At 34.2% G+C, this 19832-nt stretch overlaps 1 protein-coding gene across 5 annotated transcripts in view; it reads left to right on the top strand.

Moving 5' to 3' along the window:
- Positions 1-19832, top strand: part of STXBP5 (syntaxin binding protein 5) — a 197290-nt gene that overhangs the window by 119941 nt on the left and 57517 nt on the right. For all 5 annotated transcript variants that reach the window (XR_005241596.2, XM_038002284.2, XM_038002282.2 and 2 more), the window contains 7 exons: positions 1641-1788; positions 2022-2089; positions 2378-2418; positions 3292-3512; positions 3986-4164; positions 12718-12843; positions 14904-15055. Coding sequence is in view for 4 of the 5 variants with exons in the window: in XM_038002284.2 (XP_037858212.1) it covers positions 1641-1788; positions 2022-2089; positions 2378-2418; positions 3292-3512; positions 3986-4164; positions 12718-12843; positions 14904-15055 (935 nt within the window). In the remaining variant the exon portion in view is untranslated. The remainder of the gene's footprint in view (positions 1-1640; positions 1789-2021; positions 2090-2377; positions 2419-3291; positions 3513-3985; positions 4165-12717; positions 12844-14903; positions 15056-19832) is intronic.

Raw genomic sequence — 19832 nt, forward strand, 5'->3', positions numbered from 1 at the left:
CCACCATAGGTTCTTTGTAACTTTTCATGGTATTTGCCATATTCTGCTTTTTGGATCGTAGATGATAATGTTTACTTACAAATTATTTGAATGGAAGCACATTATATATATTTTTTTATCTTTGGAGAAATAATCATTAAGTATGGTTTTAATTGAGTTTACCCATTCAGTATTTCAGTGTTTCTCAATCAAGGGTGATATTTGCATCCCCCGCCCCCGGTCCCACCCTCCTCCCGCTCAGAGAATATATGGTGATGTCTGTGGAAACCTTTTCGGTGTGTTCGAGGGTGTTGCTACTGGCATCTAGTGGGTAGAAGACAGAGATGCTGCAAAATATCCACAGTGCAAAGGACAGTTCCCCACACTAAAACATTATCTGGTCCAAAATGTGAATAGTACTGAGGTTGGACGACCCTGAAGTAGGTGAACAGTATCATTTACCTGATATTTAGGCAGTTCTAAATTTACTTTAGTTTTGTACCTGCTACTTGTACTAATCAATTGTGAGGGGTCTTTTCAAAATAATAAGATAATTTGAAAATATTATTTCTATATAATAGTCCTAGAATAACTTATTCTTAATATGATTTTCTTTTATTTTTTTCCCTTAGGCAAGTTTTTCAAATAATTGAGACTTTTCACATGTGATCTGTACTGAGATACATTTAAGTCAAAGAAAATACTATGCAAGTAACCTGTGACTAGGCATTTTATTTAGCAAAAGTATCAGTTAAATGTATGGTAATAATGCAATCACTGAGCTAAGGAAATAATCTGTGTTATAAAGAGAAGAAAGTTGCTTGCCATTTTGTCATTTTATGAATGCATGTTGTTTGTGTTTGGTCCTGGAGGTGGGAGTGGTGATAGTTGGATTCATTTTGCAGTCTATAAAGGACTTTTTGGAAATTTCTCTCATCTGTTTTAAAAAATTGTCAGTAGTAGACTGATCTAATTTTTGAAAATTAGCCACTTTGCCCTTTTTAAATTTTTTAGCCAGTTGCTGGTTTTCCAGACTATTCTCATTCTAAGGACTTTAAAATGAGAAAAGAAACATCATTTTATATTTAGATAGGATTCTACTTTACCTTCATGATTTTTAAAAGCATATTTTGCTTCATTTAATTAAAAAACTTCATATCTAGAAAACATTTAAGGTAGAATTTTAATATAGATTATTAACAAAACAAGAAAATATTCTGAATTAAATATTGGACTAGGTATCATATTTATGGAGAGAAAAATTGAAAATTTGTTAGCTCTGCTGACATAAGGATGAGGTATGTGTTATTCCACCATTTGCTAGCAGGCATGCCTTTGACACATTATTCTCTGTAAGCCTTTGTTCTTCAGTAAAATGCCTACATCATAAGTCTGTTGCGAGAAGTAAATGAGATCTAGATATTTAAAGCACTTAGTGTAGTGTATGGCATATGGTTTGTAGTTGCAACTAGAGTCTTTGTTTACTATTCTAATTGAGCAACTTTCATTATAAAAGACTTCCATTTTTAAATATATTTACAAAAATTAAATCAATTTAATCTCTGATAGTATGTACATTTTTTAAAGTTTGTATTGTTGTATTAATCGTATGGTATAATTCATTAAATTAATAAATACTTTTCTTTTTCCTGTTGTTAAAGATATCCTATATTTGAAAATCCCTACCCTTTGAGTATACATGAGTCCCCTGTTACATGTTGCGAATATTTTGCTGATTGTCCTGTGGACCTTATTCCTGCACTTTATTCTGTTGGAGCTAGACAGAAACGTCAAGGTTACAGCAAAAAGGTATTGAACATGAGCTTCAGTATGTAGTGTTATATTTCGTATTTATTCTATATTTATCACCTTGGAGTATTTGATAACATTGATACCTTTTCTATAAAAAATATATTAAAAATTATTTTTGTAAGCAAAATATGTTTTTCACTGGATTATTTATACACACATACACACACACACACGTATGAAGGTATATAGTGTGCTTGCAAGTTGCTTTATACAGTGATCTTTTTTTATAGGAATGGCCCATCAATGGAGGTAATTGGGGCTTGGGTGCTCAAAGTTACCCAGAAATAATTATTACAGGGTAAGTAAAAGTCTGTCTTCACCAAGTAAATCTTTAATAGCTAAATATAATTAAGACTGCATGAAATGTAACTTATTGGGCAGGTAGAGTTTTCCTTTATGTTGTAATATAATAAGAAATAAGTTATTCTTAAGAACCTGCCAGTTTACCCTGATTTTTTTTTTTTTTTTTTTTTTTTTTTTTTTTTTACCTTTTTACTCATTTTGGTGACTTTTTAATAGCAGTATCCATTTAAAGAAGGAAAAACTGTAATTTTATTCATCACATTCTTAACATTGCTTTTCTTAGGCATGCTGATGGTTCTGTTAAATTCTGGGATGCTTCTGCAAGTAAGTATTTTTAATATTCATTATTTGTTACATGTTACACAATCACTGCTTTTATACATCCTGTTTTATAATAATTGCATAACGAATAATTTGAAATTTAGAGGTTATAAATTTAATGCTTGATTTATTAAATACATGAGTTTAGAATTTTTAATAAAGATAGTCTTAGTATTAGTAAATCAAGAATAATGAGCAACACAAGTATTCAATTTTTTTTTCTTTTTTCAAAATTTCTTCAAACTCTCTTCCTAAGTCAGAGTTAGGGGAAGTGGGAATGTGTTCCAAATCAACAGAAATTTCTGGAACACTTTTAATGCCTGACTCTATACTTGTATCACCAGGGTTCATGTTGTCTTTGTGAAATAAATCTGGTGGTTACATAGTAGCAAAAAAGGAAATAATGCCTTTAATGATTAATGTTTGCAAAACACACATGGCAAGCCTTCAGGTAGAATCCAGTTAACTCAGGATATGTTGTGTTTCCTCATGTAGGAATGTTTAATTATATTGGTACTGTATCTTTTTTAGAGAATATATATAGAAAATCATTTTAGGAAGCAAACCGTGTTGTTTATTATTTTCAAGTACTTACAGACAGTTTTTCCAAAATGTTTTTATTACTCATTTTTTTAAGGTTACCTAAAATCCATTGTGATAATAGATTTTTCTTCATGAATACAATGAGCATACCCTTGTTTGGTCAATGAGTACAAAGAATATATTATCTAAATGTAAAATAGACTAACGTAGATTGGGAAATGAAAATATAGTGTAGATAAATATAGACCATTTCCCATACATAGTATGAGTGATTAAATGTTACCTTATGTTTGATCTTTTTGTGTTAAAATGTTTAACATATATTTTTTCCAGTAACCCTACAAGTATTATATAAACTAAAGACATCTAAAGTATTTGAAAAGTCAAGAAATAAAGATGACAGGCCAAACACAGACATTGTAGATGAAGATCCATATGCCATTCAGATCATCTCCTGGTGTCCAGAAAGTAGAATGCTGTGCATAGCTGGAGTTTCAGCTCATGTCATTATTTATAGATTCAGCAAGCAGGAAGTAATCACAGAAGTCATTCCGGTAATAATGTCTTAGTTATTTTCATGGTCAAGTGTCTGACATTTTTTAATTTGTAGATGATTTGGAAGACTTTTTGCAGTCAGTTTTGTACAGAACTTTTGAAAACACCTTAGTATTAACATTATTATCTCTCTTTTGTAAAAAATAGCATTATTGCATATATTTTCACTGATTATTTAAATCCTTAAGTATCGTGTATGTTTCCTTTAAGGAAAGCTAATACGAATATGAGTATACTCTAATTTGATATTAACACAAGTACTATAAATTCTAAAATCATAATGCATGTTTGTGTGTGTACTCCCTGAGTCAAGAACATTTTCTTTCTTGCTAAATCCTTACTTTTTGAAATCTTGCTAAATTTTTGCCTTTAAAAATCTTCTTGCCACTGAAGTTTATGTGTGTGCATATAAATTGTAATAAAATGAGCAATAATTATTAGGAGTAAGTAACCTACCTTACTTTTACAACAGATGCTCGAAGTTCGATTATTATATGAGATAAATGATGTGGAAACTCCAGAGGGTGAGCAGCCACCACCTTTGCCAACACCCGTGGGAGGGTCCAACCCTCAGCCCATTCCTCCTCAGTCTCATCCGTCTACCAGTAGCAGTTCATCTGATGGGCTTCGTGATAATGTACCTTGTTTAAAGTGAGTTATAAAATACAGAGGAGTTTTGGATATTATCTTTTAATTTATATAAATTGTAAGCATTAGTAGAGCTATGGTAACATTTTCTTTTGATGGAGCAAAATGGCATAAGAATAGTTCTTCCTGTGTTTTGCTATGGTTAGTCCAACTCATTTTTCTATGACATCAAGAGGAATATGATTGCATCCTTAAATTATTAACGTTTAATCTCCAAACATTCTCATAAAGCAGCAAGGATCTAACTTCTATTTATCACTCAGTCTTCTAAACCCATCAGTGTTTTTGGTCTTGATTTATATGTAGCTTGGATTTATGTTCCGACTGCTTTCTATGACTGAAAATTCTGTTTTTTTAAGTCTTTAAAGACTCAGTTGTTTTCTAATCATTGTCTTACCTTTTTCTGAATCTTCACTAGCACCACTGTATCTTTTTTAAAACCTTTTATTGTTGCATCCTAAATTTAAATACATCCTACTTTATACAGGGATAAATTGGATAAAGTTTTATTTTTTCTGTCCAATTTTTGTTACTGAGTGGTTAAAATGTTTAAATGATATAGGCAGAGAAATAAAACAATGAGTAAGGAATTAAAATCATTGAAAACTTACATGAAGACTATGTGATTAATAGTATATTTACGAAGAATTCAATTAGGATAATGACGGAAAGGTGGTTCAGGTAGCCCTCAGAGAGATCCAGTAGATTGGTGGAAGACAAAAGCCAGAGTGTACTAGGTTCAAGGTAGAGAGGGTGGTAAGTAAGAGAAATAATTTGCATTTATTAAAAGGACCAGGCTTTGCACTGTTTTACTTTAATCTACTTGAGTCTCTTCTACTGGTGGATAGTTGAATAATTGCTGGGAAGAATGTCTGTGTAATGAATAATGCACTCACACCAAAGATAAAATGGATAGATTTTTTTATATTGCAGTCATTTTAAAACTACAGATTTTTAGAAAATTATTTATATGTTTACGAAAATTTAAGGTTATGTATTCTAAGCCAGTGGCTCTCATGTGTGTATGATTTTGCTCCCTAGGGGACATTTGGAGACGTTTTTAGTAGACACAACAGGAGGAAGGGAGATGCTATTGACATTTAGTGGGTAGAGGTGAGGGATGATGTTAAATATTCTACAATGGACAAGGCAGTGCACACAACAAAGAATTACCCAGCTCCAAACATCAGTAGTGCCAAGGATAAGAACCTCTGATCCAAACAGTATATACCCATTGAGGTTAAGCAGCTACATTTCTCAGAAAGGTATCAAGTTTTTCTTTCTCTTCTCCCTCTCTGTCTCATACATGTACTAAAATATACACACTTATAACTGTAGTTCCAGCGCATGTTTAAGTAGAATGAGACTTGAGAATACAGAATTCTACACTTTTCCCCTCTTACTTCTTCAGTACTACTTTACACTTAAAATTGTAAATGTTCCGTTCATGCCCTTGTTTCTGATTTTAATGTTTTTTTCCAAGCCCTTTGTTAAATTTAATTTTTATAACATACATAGTACAATTTGTCTTTGGGGCATTTTTTTGCAACATTTCTATACTTCTGAAGCAGTGTTTTCAACTACTGAAGTGACATTTTAACAAAATAACAATTACATCTAAATATACGTTATCTTCAACAGAATTAGAATAATTTATTTAATTTGTACTTCATAATTTCTTAGGCCTCCAAGTGTTCTTAGGCTTGTGGCCAGAGATCCAGCACTATAAAACATTAAATTCTTTTCCTACCTAAAGAAAAAACACCATCAATGCACTGCTTTCTCATGACAAGATAGGTCAGAAGAAGTACTACTGACAGGAGCAGCAGTACTGTTTGGACCAGAGTGACAAGACCTCTTACCTTGGCTTTCTAGGTTAAAGTTAAAGGCAGGCCTAATAGGTGAGTCTTTGTCCTCTGTTCTTAGAAAGGCCTTTTTTCCAGTTTTTTTACTGTCTGAAAGAGCAAGGATAATAGTTAAGGCAGCAACCAGCAGCAACTGTGAAAACCAGCAAACCAAAATGCAGAGTTCAGTAGTACCCAAATCCATTTTAAAGGTAATAGTGACTTAGTTCTGCAATTATGAGTTTTCTTTATTGTTCATGGACCTGAGATTATGGTAAGGCCATCTTTCTTGTTTGGGAGGACTTTTCATACTTGTGCTGGAATGTCATGGCACACTATTAATCTTTTGTCATTATTAATAGAATGTCACTTCATGTAGGAATTCATTTTAAGCTGATGGTTAGTCCCAGCAGCCAGAGAGGCTCATTAGCTAATCCATTAATGATTTATGTGAGGAGAGTCCTTTTTGTTGTTGACATTAAGTGTTATCTTTTGTGTATGGATACACTTCGCAATCCTGGGATATACCACAATAACATCTTAACAGTTTGTTCTGAATCCTAAAATAACTAATGACTGTGATTTGATGATTTTTTTTTTTCCTTTTGAATATTATTGTGGAACTCTAGGTATTTTTTATAGGCAATTTGTTTTAACTTACTGAATTTTATCAACTTAACGTGATTTTTTCACAGTTTTCTAGAGGGAGCTTCTTTGTTGGTGTTTGTGTCTTAACACCACCTCAGAACTTTTGTGACTATCCTTAATTTCTGCCAAGATGTTCTAGACTTGCTTTAAATACTTCTTGCCCTCACAGGATAACAAACCAAAATATGATCTTTAGAAATGTTTGTAACATTATTTTTAATAAGCACTGTATTGTTACAGTAGACCACCCAGTGACGAGAGCTAAAAAAAAAAAGCGGGGGGGGGGTTGTTTTTTAAAAACAGTCATTAAAACTCTTTTATTTTTCATTGAGTTTTTACATTACTATGTAATGTAAATAAGTAACTTTAAATCTCTTACCCAAATCACTCTTCTCCTATAATTTGATTAGCCTGGAATTATTCCATTTAATATTATTTATCTGTTAAAAAAAGTAAGTCCAAAATTGCAGTATTGAAATTACCACTAATATTAAAACACTAGATGAATAGTAAAATATAACATGACAGCTGCCTTTAGACCTTTGAGCATATGACAAGTGATGTATAAGGCAATTACATTGTTTTGAGTTCCTTTAATAATTTTTCTTCTATTTTGGTTTTTTGTGCACAAATAAAACTTTATAACAACTAACCTCATGTATAATAAAACTTTATGAATTCATTTTATCTTGGGACTGTTAATGTTTTAAGGGACAGTTCTTTTTGGAAGTAGCATTTGTTATCAGATAGAGGTAGACTGCCCTGTCAGTATGTTTTGTGAAATGAATGGAACTTTGAAGCAGTTCAGACTTTAAAGACACACATAGGAGATTCAGCCAGAGTCCTGTCACCTGTAATTGCTTATTAGAGTCTACGAAGGAGCCCAGTAATTATACTTCTCTTTACCTATCTGGATTCATCTTTTTTTTTTTTTTTAAGAGACAGGGTGTCACTCTGTTGCCCACGCTGGAGTACAGTAGCGTGATCACAGCTCACTTCAGCCACGACCTCCTGGGCTCAATCGGTCCTCCCAACTCAGCCTCCCATGTAGCTGGGACTACAAACACACACCACCATGCCCAACTAAGTTTGTGTTTTTTTTATAGAGATGGGGTTTCGGCATGTTAACCAGGCTGCCTTCCTCGGCCTCCCAAAGTGTAATCTGCCTGCCTCGGCCTCCCAAAGTGCTGGGATTATAGATGTTAGCCACTGTGTCTGGCCCCCATCTGTATTCTTAACACATTAAGAAATAAAATAATTTCAAATGGTGACTAAAAATATCACCTTAATTATTGATAAAGGTAAAAGATGCCAACTAGCACAAGAGCCAGGTGGTTTTCCTGGTACCGACTGACCTGTATACGAAGATAGCCTTATCCTCCCTGCCATGGCAGTATTCAGAACACTGCTTTTGCAGGAGCAGAAAAGAAAGGGCACCCCCTGGGCAGACTTGCTCCCAAATGAACACAGATTGAGGGGGAAATGAGAGGGCTTCATTAATTATTTCCGTATTTACCAGCTACATAGGGACTCTACCATTCCTGGGATACAGTTAGAAAGAGGTTAGAGAGAAGCCCAGGAGTTCTGCTGACACTCAAGAAGATACACAAGATGTGGAGAAGCAGTCCTGATAATTTGAGAGAGTGTGTGTGTGTGTGTGTGTGTGTGTTCGCGCGCGCGCGCGCGCGCACGTGTGCCTGATTTTTGTTTTTGGCGGCAGTAGGGGGCGGTTTTGCTGGTCACATGAATACAAATTGTTACTAACTTTAATAGATAATGTTATATATTGTTACATCAAGTTAAACATTTAAATTACAACATTACTTAAAATTTTAAATATTGATTTTTAAAATTAGAAATATAAACAAATCATCTTAAAAAAATCATAAAATAATGGCTCTATTGATATAGTTACGGTTATTTTGATCCTTTTTCTGGATTTTAGAGAAAACTCAAGAACAGGAACGCGTGGGAAGATTGTAAACGTAGGGATTGCATGATAACTATTTCCTTTTCTTCAGCCGTTATCTTAAAATTAATTCATTGGTAGTAATAATTCTCTAGTGTTACATTACTAAAGGACCAATTTTGGAGACAGAGTCATGAGAGGGAAAACTAGTCTTTTAGTAGAATATTGTATAAGCTAGTGAAAGATATAAAGTACAAGTTTTGGACATTTTTGTCTAAAATCTGTATAAGTGATTTTTTAAAAATCACAAACAAGTTATACCTCATTTTTTTCTTTTAATTGTCTTCAAATAAATGCGGGTGTATATTAATTTCACATTGTTTTGGTCCACGGTCCTGAAGGCCAGTTTCTTAAAGTAAGAAGTATAACAAAAATTGATGTTAAAATATAATTAATATTGAGGCTTTTTTAATACAAAATGCCTTTGTACAAAATTGGTTTATTTGAAGAAACATTTTAAAAGCAGCTGTTTAAGACCAAGGAGGGGGATTCATTGAGACCAGGAGTTCAAGACCAGTCTGGATAACATAGTAAGACACCATCTCTACAACAAAGTTTTTTAAAAATTAGCCATCATGGCGCCATCACCTGTAGGCTGAGGGGGGAGGATTGCCTGAGCCCAGGAGTTCAAGGCCACAGTGAGCTATGATCATGCCACTGCACTCCAGCCAGAGTGACAGAGTGAGATTCTGCCTCTTAAAAAAAAGAAAGGTAAAAAAGAAAAGACAACTGTTTGACTTGTTTCTTTTAGCAATTAAATTTTATGTTTTTGAAGCGTTTTTATTGTCCCTTTGCAAGGTACTTGCTCAAACCATCATTTTGAAACTGTGAGCCTCTACCATCACTTTAACATTTAAAATACATTTGTACAAATTATGCAGCTTTTTATAAAACTTTTTCCTTAAAAAGCAAACAAATTAACTTGAATATATTAAAAACATTAAAATGATAACATAACCGTTTAGAATAAAACATAATACCGTCTTCCCATTTCATATTTTTAAAATGTAACTTACCTGCTTCCATTTCTTGGCTTAGGTTTTTCATCCTTTACCATTTTGCATCATGTTTGGCTGCCTTTTTATTTCGACTTAAGAACATTTTTTGTTTCCTTATACTAATTAAAGTAAGAATTCTATGAGTTCTGTGTGTCCTGGTCACTTAAATCTTCAATGCGCCCGTATATGCACTTCTAGAATTATCCCTAGAATGCCTGGTTCTGCTCTTGAGAATTTGTTATGCACATTTAATATGCCAGAGGGAGGGAGGACACTTCCTTGACCCTTACCTTCTATACCTAATTCATAGAAAGAGAAGATAGACCACTCAGACCCTTCAGTCTATTCCTGTGTTAAGGCTGACTCTGGGAAGAAATGAAATGCCTCAGTTGTTATTCTGTCACTTGAGATGGAGAGCTATGGCTGATTAGTGGGTATTTCCCTGAGAATAATTTAGAAATTTTGCCTCAGCCAGTCTACAGTTCTGAATGCATTGCCTTGCAAACCTTGGCCAGCCAGAAGTGAACTATAGCTCAATTCGTGTAAGCAGTGCCCTCAGTGATTCACATTTACCCTGAAGTCTGAACAACTTTTGCTGTTTCCTAGCATGTATGTCATCAAAACATCAGGTGCCATGGTCTTCCTCATTAGAAATACCAACTGAATGATTCAGAAGGGTTCTTACCTCTGAGTCTGGTGGCAGGAAATTCAACATTGAGTAGTCTTCCTGCTTTCACACACTGTCATTTCAAGGCAGAAGCCTTAAGAATTGCTGAAGTAACTAGGCTTTGCATGTGTTTGCCTGTAGCAATTACTAGGCAAAGAGTTTGTGCAATCAAAAATGTTTTTAACTTAAAGTCATAGTAGAGTTTTTTTACAATAAAAGCAGTGACACAAAAATAAAATTGTTCATGTTTTTAAAAAATGTGTCTTTCAAGTCCAGTTGAAGTTTTCTGGAACAAGTATAGCAGGTATTGTTTCAGAAGCTCTCACACTCTTTTAAGCCCGTCTTTAACTCTTCATTTCTAAAATCCTAATGACAAGTGTAGTTCAGCATGGACTTAACTATTCATGAAGTTTGGGAATAGATTTGACTACCTGCTGATTAGTTTCACTAGTAGTTCTCTACTATCATCTCAAACTTAACCCCATAGTCTTCTAAAACTACCTCTTTATTCCTCCCTCCCTCCCTTCTGATTGTAGATTCTCTGTGTCTTCTTTTCTTCCTCTACCCTACCTCTACTCAACCTCCAACTCATTCATTCATTCAGTAAATATTGAGTACCTCCTTTGTGCCAGTGTTACAAATATTAATAGCTGCAAGGCTTCTGCCTTCCTGAAATGTAAAGCCTAGTTTATTCTTACTCCATTAATGTGTTTCAATCTGCCTTTTTCTTGTTTCACATCAGAATCACAGGAACTTCCCAATTGGTGTCCCTATTCTACTTCATCTTACCTATATTCACCAAATTAACCTTCCCCAGATATTTCTTATCAACCTTCATTGGCTTTTAATTCTTTTTTTTTCTTTTTTTTCTTTATTTTTTTTTTTTTTTTTGAGACGGAGATCTCGCTCTTGTTGCCCAGGCTGGAGTACAGTGGTGCAGTGGTGCGATCTCAGCCCACTGCAACCTCCGCCTCCCAGGTTCAGGCGATTCTCCTGCCTCAGCCTTCTGAGTAGCTGGGACTACAGGCGCTTGCCACCACACCCGGGTAATTTTTGTATTTTTAGTAGAGATGGGGTTTTGCCATGTTGGCCAGGCTGGTCTCGAACTCTTGATTTTAAGTGATCCGCCCACCTCAGCCTCCCAAAGTGCTCTGATTATAGGTGTGAGCCACTCACTGCACCTGGCCTGTCTTTTAATTCTTTAATAATGAAAATATATTACCTTTGTCTAATATGACCATCTACAAAGCACTTTTCATAGGCGTTCACAGTTTCCTCATATTGTGACTAGGTAGTAATAGTCCCGCTTTCCAGGTGAAAAGACAGCTGGTGAGTAACAGAATCAGTACTCAAAGTCCAGCTTGCTCAGAGTTCTTTCTACCAACATCAAACCTTTGTGGACAGGACTTGAAGACCCTCTAAAGTCTGGCCCTGGCCTGTATTGCTATCTTCTCATTTTTACTACACACTCCTACCACTGTAGCCAAACTTAACACTTATCAATCCTTGAACTTGGGTTTTCTGTCTGCGAATATTCTGCAAGAGCATTTTTTGTAGCATTATTCAGTAATTATTAAAAAAGAGTCTCTGCGATCAAAAATACTGTCACCTCAAAGTCAAGGTCGATTTATTTTATAGTGAAAGTAGGCACACACACACATAAATTGCTCATATTTGTTTTAACTCATTTTTTACCTTGTTTTTGGACAATTTTCATTTTATTACATCATGTTTTTAAGTTTTGTGTTTTTGTTTTGTTTTGTTTTTTGAGACAAGAGTTTCGCTCTTGTTGCTCAGGCTGGAGTGCCATGGCACGATCTCGGCTCACTGCAACTTCCGCTTCCTGGGTTCAAGTGATTCTCCTGCCTCACCCTCCAGAGTAGCTGGGACTACAGGCGCACGCCACCATGCCAGGCTAATTTTTGTATTTTTAGTAGAGACAGAGTTTCACCATGTTGGCCAGGATGGTCTTAAACTCCTGACCTCAGGTGATCTGCCCTTCTAGGCTTCCCGAAGTGTTGGAATTACAGGCGTGAGCCACGGCGCCCAGCCGTTTTTAAAACTGCTTTTCTAACTTACATTTTTTCTAACTTGATTTTTTTTCTCTTCTTAATCCTTGGGCTGCCGCTTCTCTTCATCTTTCTCCCCAGCCCTTCCTGCCTTCTTTCTAAGCCCTCTTCTTCCTCCTCACTTCTTTTCTTTTCCTTCACCCCTACTGTCCTCCCCCACTTTATATGCAGAGTTTGCATATTATTTTTGTTAATTACATACTTAGTCCCTCCAAGCATAGATTAAATGCTTCTAGATAACAGGATTCTGATTTTTATATATTTAAATATCTAGTATCGTTTCATATAAAAAGATGTTTATAATTATATAGGGCAATAGTTGAAAATGGGTTAAAAGATAACATGTTTTCTTTTATTTTAGAGTTAAAAACTCACCACTTAAACAGTCTCCAGGTTATCAGACAGAACTGGTTATTCAGTTGGTTTGGGTAGGTGGAGAACCACCACAACAAATAACCAGCCTGGCAGTGAACTCTTCCTATGGACTGTAAGTATAAGTTATTTTTTTTCTAAGTCTCTTCATAGTATTCCATACATCATTTTGTTTTTAAAAATAGAAAGGATGGTCTTTGTTATATCGTCACCTAAAATGGCATTCTATAACTTTAATTTCAGACCAGATTCACTGTTTATTTGGAACATAATTTCATTCTGAATAACTTACTTCGGGTATGCATGCAGTACTTCCTCATGTAAAGTTAAATGCCTCATGGACCAATAAATTATTTGTGATGAAGTTTTAAAGTCAGTATATCCTCTCCTAGATATACCCCCAGAAATAATTTTCTTATTAATAGTTACTGTAATGGAAATCTAACAACATGAACCCAGAAGACTGTGTTATAAAACTGATTTTTGTAACTGTTGAACTGTAGTTGTGTAATTTTTCTTTCTACTTTCAATTAACTTGTGTAAATTGTAAAGGCCTGATAACTAATATTCACCTATACTACAGTATACTTGTTTTATTTATCAATTCATGCCTTCAGCCATATAGTGTTAGTTATACATACTTTTATTACAATATGATAGACTTGTAAAGCATTTGTTATTTTCTTGTTTCAGAAGTCAACACTGCAGTGTAAGCAACTGCTTCCTGACTGTTCAGTCCCGGAGCTATTTATCACGTGTAGCTCATTGTCTCCTTGCTTGATGCTAGCCCTAGGGACTCATTCATTTTTTTTCTTGCCAGTAGCTCCCACCACCTACTCTGTCTCTTGCAGCTGTACAGTTAGCCCTCTGTATCCACCTGTTCCTTCCATGGATTCAACCAACTGCAGATGAAAAATATTCAGAAAATATAACAAAAAAATACAACAATTAAAAAAATAAATTTTAAAATACAGTGTAAAAATTATTTATATAGCATTTCCATTGTATTAGGTATATGTAAATAATCTCACGATGATTTAAAGTATATAGGAGACTGTATGTTAGTTACATGCAAACTCTTTGCCATTTTGTATTGAGGACTTGAACATCCACAGATTTTAGTATCTGTGGGGGTCCTGGAACCAAGCTTCTGAAGAAACCAAGGGACAACTATACATCAAACTAACACTGGCTACAGTCTGAGATAGTCTTCTTTCATATATTTTATTTGCTGCCATACAATGTAAGAGCACAAACTTTCCTCTTTTAAATATTTTATTGTCCACAACCATTAAAAAACATAGGAAATGAGAAAAAGAACCAATAGGAAGTTTCAAAGGAAGGTGCAAATCAATGAATTACAGGCCTCACTAGGCTTACAGTTGTATTTTGTTTGGCCATTTCTGTGTATTTTTAGAATTTTAATTAGTTACCAAGACTATATAAATCCATACTTAGAGCTCCAACTTAAAAATCTGATTATGTGGCCGTGTCCATGTTTCTGCATGGCAGCTTCAGCTGGAACTGAGTTGAAGCTTTTCATTAGATGTGCCATACTCTCTTAAGTAACCATGTGCTTACATGTCCTTTTTTACTTACTTATGTAGCCCTCTATACATGTCAGTTTTCCATTCCTGGCTTAAAATATCTTAAAAGAATAAATTTCCTTTATTCATAGTTCCTGACTCATAATTGAGAAGATATTTAGAACACCCCAAAGGGAGGCCTCCAAGATGTATACTTTCTACCTTTTATTCTTGACTTTAATGATTACCAAAACTTACCCCAATGTCTAATCTCCTACTTGCCTAGTACAAGGGAATGTCTCCCACCCGTGAAGAGCTCAAAATGCCCCCAAGGTAGAAAAATAGATGTTGCATTGCGAGGTGTGAGAGATTTCTATCTCTGATCAAGTTTCAACTCCTATGCCAAATATTTTTATAAATAATACAGTTGATTGATTTAGTGATATTAAATAATTAATGTCTGCAGAAGATCTAAACAGTTCCATGAGAAGGCACATGTAACCTGTATTTCAGTTCCTATAGTTATCTTTTGTTTCAAAGAATTTTCTGAAGGACCCACCATGCTTCTTTCTTCAGCCTTGTAGACTGTAGTACATTTTCTTGGAATTATTTGATTGTGCTAAAATGTTTGTTATTTTCCTATTTGCAGGGTGGTTTTTGGCAACTGCAATGGCATTGCTATGGTTGACTACCTCCAGAAAGCAGTGCTGCTCAACCTGGGCACTATTGAATTGTATGGCTCTAATGATCCCTACCGGAGAGAACCCCGATCTCCTCGTAAATCTCGACAACCTTCAGGAGGTAAAAAGAAGAAAATCCTGAGCTTTAGGATTTCTATAAATGCTGACTTACTTCTGTGAATATAAGTATTTCAGTTAGGTAAATAACTTGCCTGATTTAGTCTGTATATATAAACTTCCAAAAACTAGCAAAAGGTATGAGTCTTCTTTTTTATTTTTGTTTTCTATAGTTGTGGTTTTTGCTTTTTTTTTTTTTTTTTTTTTGAGACAGGGTCTCACTCTGTCACCCAGACTGGTGTGCAGTAGTGCCTTCACCACAGCCTTGACCTCCTGGGCCCAGGTGATCCTCCCACCTCAGCCCTCTGAGTAGCTGGGACCACAGGCACATGCCACCAAGCCCAGCTGATTTTTTGTATTTTTTGTAGAGATGGGATTTTGTCATGTTGCCCAGGCTGATCTCAAACTCCTGGGCTCAAGCGATCACCTGCCTCAGCCTCCCAAAGTGCTAGGATTACAAGTGTGAGGCACCACACCCGGCCTGCTTTTCTTTTTAATATTCTAGAATTTTATTGCACATTGAGAAAGAACCACAGGATCAAACTTCTCAGCTGAAATATAACGAAAGGAATATTTGTATCATTATTATATAAAAAAGTTACTTTCAGAGATTTTGTTCCTTTTCATTGTTTGGTTTTTGTAAGACCAATGATTTATTATTTAAACTATTTAATTCAAAGGAATCATTCCCATGTGGGAAAAAAAGGAAAATGCAAAAGTAAATTTTAGTTCTTTGAAAATATAGCATTCTCAGATAGCTTTGATTAAATGTAAGCCTACAGTCATTGAGAATTCTCTTTATAGAGTTCTTTTATGTTTGCTAGGTAATTAGTCGTAATTTTAAATGTTCTACCATAATACTGCAAGGTACACATGTATACTTAGCTATATATACCAGTACTTCTTGCCCTTTTTTTATTTCATGACACACACACAAAAAATGGCGTTTGATATATGGCACACAGGGTACACTAATGAGGCTTCCAGTTATAACTGGCCTGGTGATACCCAGTTTCCCCAGGGCCTGCCCAGCTGGACCAGAGATTGAGGGCAACCCTATTTGGGGCATACTTGACTCATTTGCAGAATACCAGTGTGTATTGAAACACCATTCGGGAAGCTCTGGTCTGTACTTCCTAACTCAGTCTGCTCTGAATTAAAAGTCATTCTGCAATTCATTTTTCAGTTGTGTTCAGTACATTATTAACTAATATTGCAAATTTTACAATTCATGGGAAAGAAAAATGAGGGAATATAGACCTTTCTATTACTTTGGCTTGATGATTGAATTTTTCTTTTCAAAGTTTTGTTTTTCCATTTTTGTTTGAATGTGATCATTTTGTCATGTAATATCTTCAGCAGAGATTGTTGTCCCAACCATACCATTCTAGTATTTTTGTCTCCTTTTTTTTTTCTTCTGCTTTTCATTGCTTCACTAAGGTGTGCTGATTGTGACTTCTTGCATGTGCGGCCTTTCTAGCTTATATTCTGAATCTGTGAAAAAACTTCGTTCTTCTTTTTTAAGTAAGTCATTTATGCTTTGGCTTGTTTGTTCTTTGTAAAATCATTGGGAGTTTTTTTGTTCATTTTTAAAAGAGCTTATTAAAATATTCTATGTCTAAAACACTGTACTCATTACTTAGATTCATCTCATGGCATGTATATGAAAACAGCTATTTAAATACTTGTGCCCCAATTCTATCTCTTTATAAAGCAAAGATACTAGTATTTAATGCTAGAATGTTAGAAAGTTATCATGATAGAGAAGAAATATTTTTTGAAGATAAAACCTTTAGTTTATTTTACAAATGTGGCAAAAATTTCACTATCCATAAAATTAACCTCTTTTCTCCTTTATACCTTATACTAGCTTTTATAAAATTGCTAGAAATTAAATGCCTAGATTTATCTAAGGATAGAGACTGATTTTTAGCATTTAATTTTAAAAATACTTTTTAAAATTTCACTGCATCCTACATTATTCTCCAGTAAACCCCATAATACATATTATTTATATTATTGTTTGCTTTATTTTATTATTGAAGAATTAGCTATGTAGGCACAGGAGAACTATTTGAGTTTTTCTTGATTAGTTTAAGATATTCACCCATTGTTATTATGCCTCACTTTGTCAATATTTAGGGTTTATTTTAAATAAAAATTAAAATTATGTTAATATATGTTTTAAAATAACATCTTAAGAATATTTCTGACACTAATCCCCCCAAATTTATAAATATTTGAAATAAATATAGAATGATTGATATAAAAGTTCTTTGTCGTGAGGTAAAAAATGATATTCTTCCTAACATGTATATTTTATAACATGTTCTTAGGTGTAGACCAAATATCATCAAATTGTTCTTCAGGCTGTTTTAGAAGAACGGTTTAGAGAAATTTTTTGTTTTGCTACAAATAGATGCTGATATATTTTATAAAGAGTGTAGTTCATATGAATTTTAAGACAAAACTGTTTCGGCTAAGTTTAAATGTGTCATAGCTGTATTACAATGCAGTTGTATTATTTAGTAAAATATAGGCCATGTTTTCATAATAAAAATTCTAAAACTGTCACAAGGACAAACAGTAATGAAGTATTTCAGCTACTCATATCTGCTAAAAATCTGATTCTACTAAAAATGAACTGTTGGATAATATATATCTTGTTTTGCTGGTCGTTTTATGATTCAGTAGAACGATAAAACTACTAATAATTGTGTGTATATTAAATCTACTAATGATTGCGTGTATATTAGTAGAAAGTAGAATTAAGTAATTTTGATTCTGAGTGCTACATTAAGAAGAATCATTTTCCTCTCTGGAAAGTATGAAAGCTATAATAAGAGAAACTGAAGCCTAAGGTCCTTTATGTAAATGAGGCAGACCAAGCAATAATAAAAAGAATATCAGGATAATTGGTGAATTTAAAAGGTATCCCCAGCTGGTGAAGGTCAAACATTTTACATTTCAGTTTATTTGAGGCACAAATTAGTCAGAATTCTAGAATGAGTTGCTATGTGCATATAGAAAATAGAAATGATCGATAGAAGTCAGCAGAAGGTCACTAAAAGTAAGTTGTAGCAAAATCAATTTTACTTTTTTAATCTGGTAACTACATTGATGACTTAGGGCAGCCTGTTGACCTAATGTTGCCTGAAGTTAATGAGGTATTTGAAAATTAATTTTAGGATATTTCTGTGAATCAGACAGGTAGAAGTGACCTCAATACCTATTTCAGTTTAATGATAGAAAGATTGATTAAACCAAGAGTCAGCAAACTATTGTCTGTAGGCCAAAACCCAGCCTAGTGCCTGATTTTGTACATACAGGTTTATTGGAAAAATACCATGTTTATTTGTTATGTGTTGTCTTTGGCTGCTTTTGTGCTGCAACGTAACAGCTGAATATTTGGTGACAGAGATTTCGGCTGAAAAAGCCTGAACTATTTATTACTTGGATCTTTACAGAAAACATTTGCCAGCCCTCTCAGTTAATGGTACTGGATTAATGTGTGGTCTAATTACCTTGATGTAGTGTGCCTCAGTTAATGCATATATTGTGTTGAATAACATAGGATTATGTTTTGTTGAATATTTCAAATAGTAAATGTAGCTTCCTATCTGGACTTTTGAAAGATAAGATAGGCTTATCAGAATGGTCACTATTTAAGGGCAAGGTAGGTATTACATTTGATGGCAGAGTAACAACTCAAAAAGATAATTTACCAGTAGAAACAGTAAATTTAAACCAAAGAAATGAGATTTATCAACAATACATGTTGAGTCCTGAGTTTAGGTTATAAAGATTGATTGTTTACATATAGAACAGAAAACACTGGCTTAAGAGTAGTTCGTGTGAAACATAATTGGAGATTTTGTTTAAGCACATCTAAGTTTAAATCTCCACTCTTTTTATAAGTTTGTGATACTAGAAAGGATATTTCTCTGAGGCTCAGTGTCCTCATTTATAAAATGCAGATGGTGACTCCCTCATCAAGTTGGTGTGATTATTAAGTGAGAGGACACATGTGGCGTACCTAATCATGTGAGTGAACGTTGTTGGCATTCAGGAGGTTGTTTTGTTACTGTTGACCACAACTTCGTGTGTGCCAGTAATGTGGCAGAACTGCTGAATATACTAATGTGAGAAGTTTAGAACAGTTAAAATTGTAGTTCTATGTCTATGTCTATGTTATGTTATTTTCTCCTCATTTTTAAATCAGGGTGTTATAAAAAGCAGATTTTGTCCTAAAGCATGCAGAGCTTTTCTATCAGAAAAAAAAAAAGAAAAAAAAAAAAAAACCTCTAAGAGTGGCAATTAAGTAGACCATTTCTATAAGTAATTAGGTTTTTGTTCCTATATAAAATGCCTAAAACACTCAGTGCCTCAGTTTCTTCTTCTGTAAAATGAGAATAATACTGTCTATTTCATTTCCTGCTGTTAGGGTTAAATGAATGAAGCACTTAAAACCATATCTGGCACATAGTAAGTACTCAGTAAATGTCACTTAAGACCACTTAACTAATTGGGTTGAGTGAGATACGTTTGAGCAGAGCCTAGGTAGATGTATTGCTAGGAATATTTGTTGAAGGGATTCTGGCAGCAATAGAGGGGATAGATTAGGTTACATGCTATGAAATTCTTTCACATGTATTCACTCAAACATTCAACAAACATTGAGACTACCATGTGCTATGCACCATTATAGGCAGCAAAACAGACAAAATTCTCTACCCTCACGGAACTCATGTTCTACTGGAAGAGACACACACTTAAAAAAA

This window comes from Chlorocebus sabaeus, chromosome 13, assembly GCF_047675955.1.
Source record: "Chlorocebus sabaeus isolate Y175 chromosome 13, mChlSab1.0.hap1, whole genome shotgun sequence".
NCBI classification, from domain to species: Eukaryota; Metazoa; Chordata; class Mammalia; order Primates; family Cercopithecidae; genus Chlorocebus; species Chlorocebus sabaeus.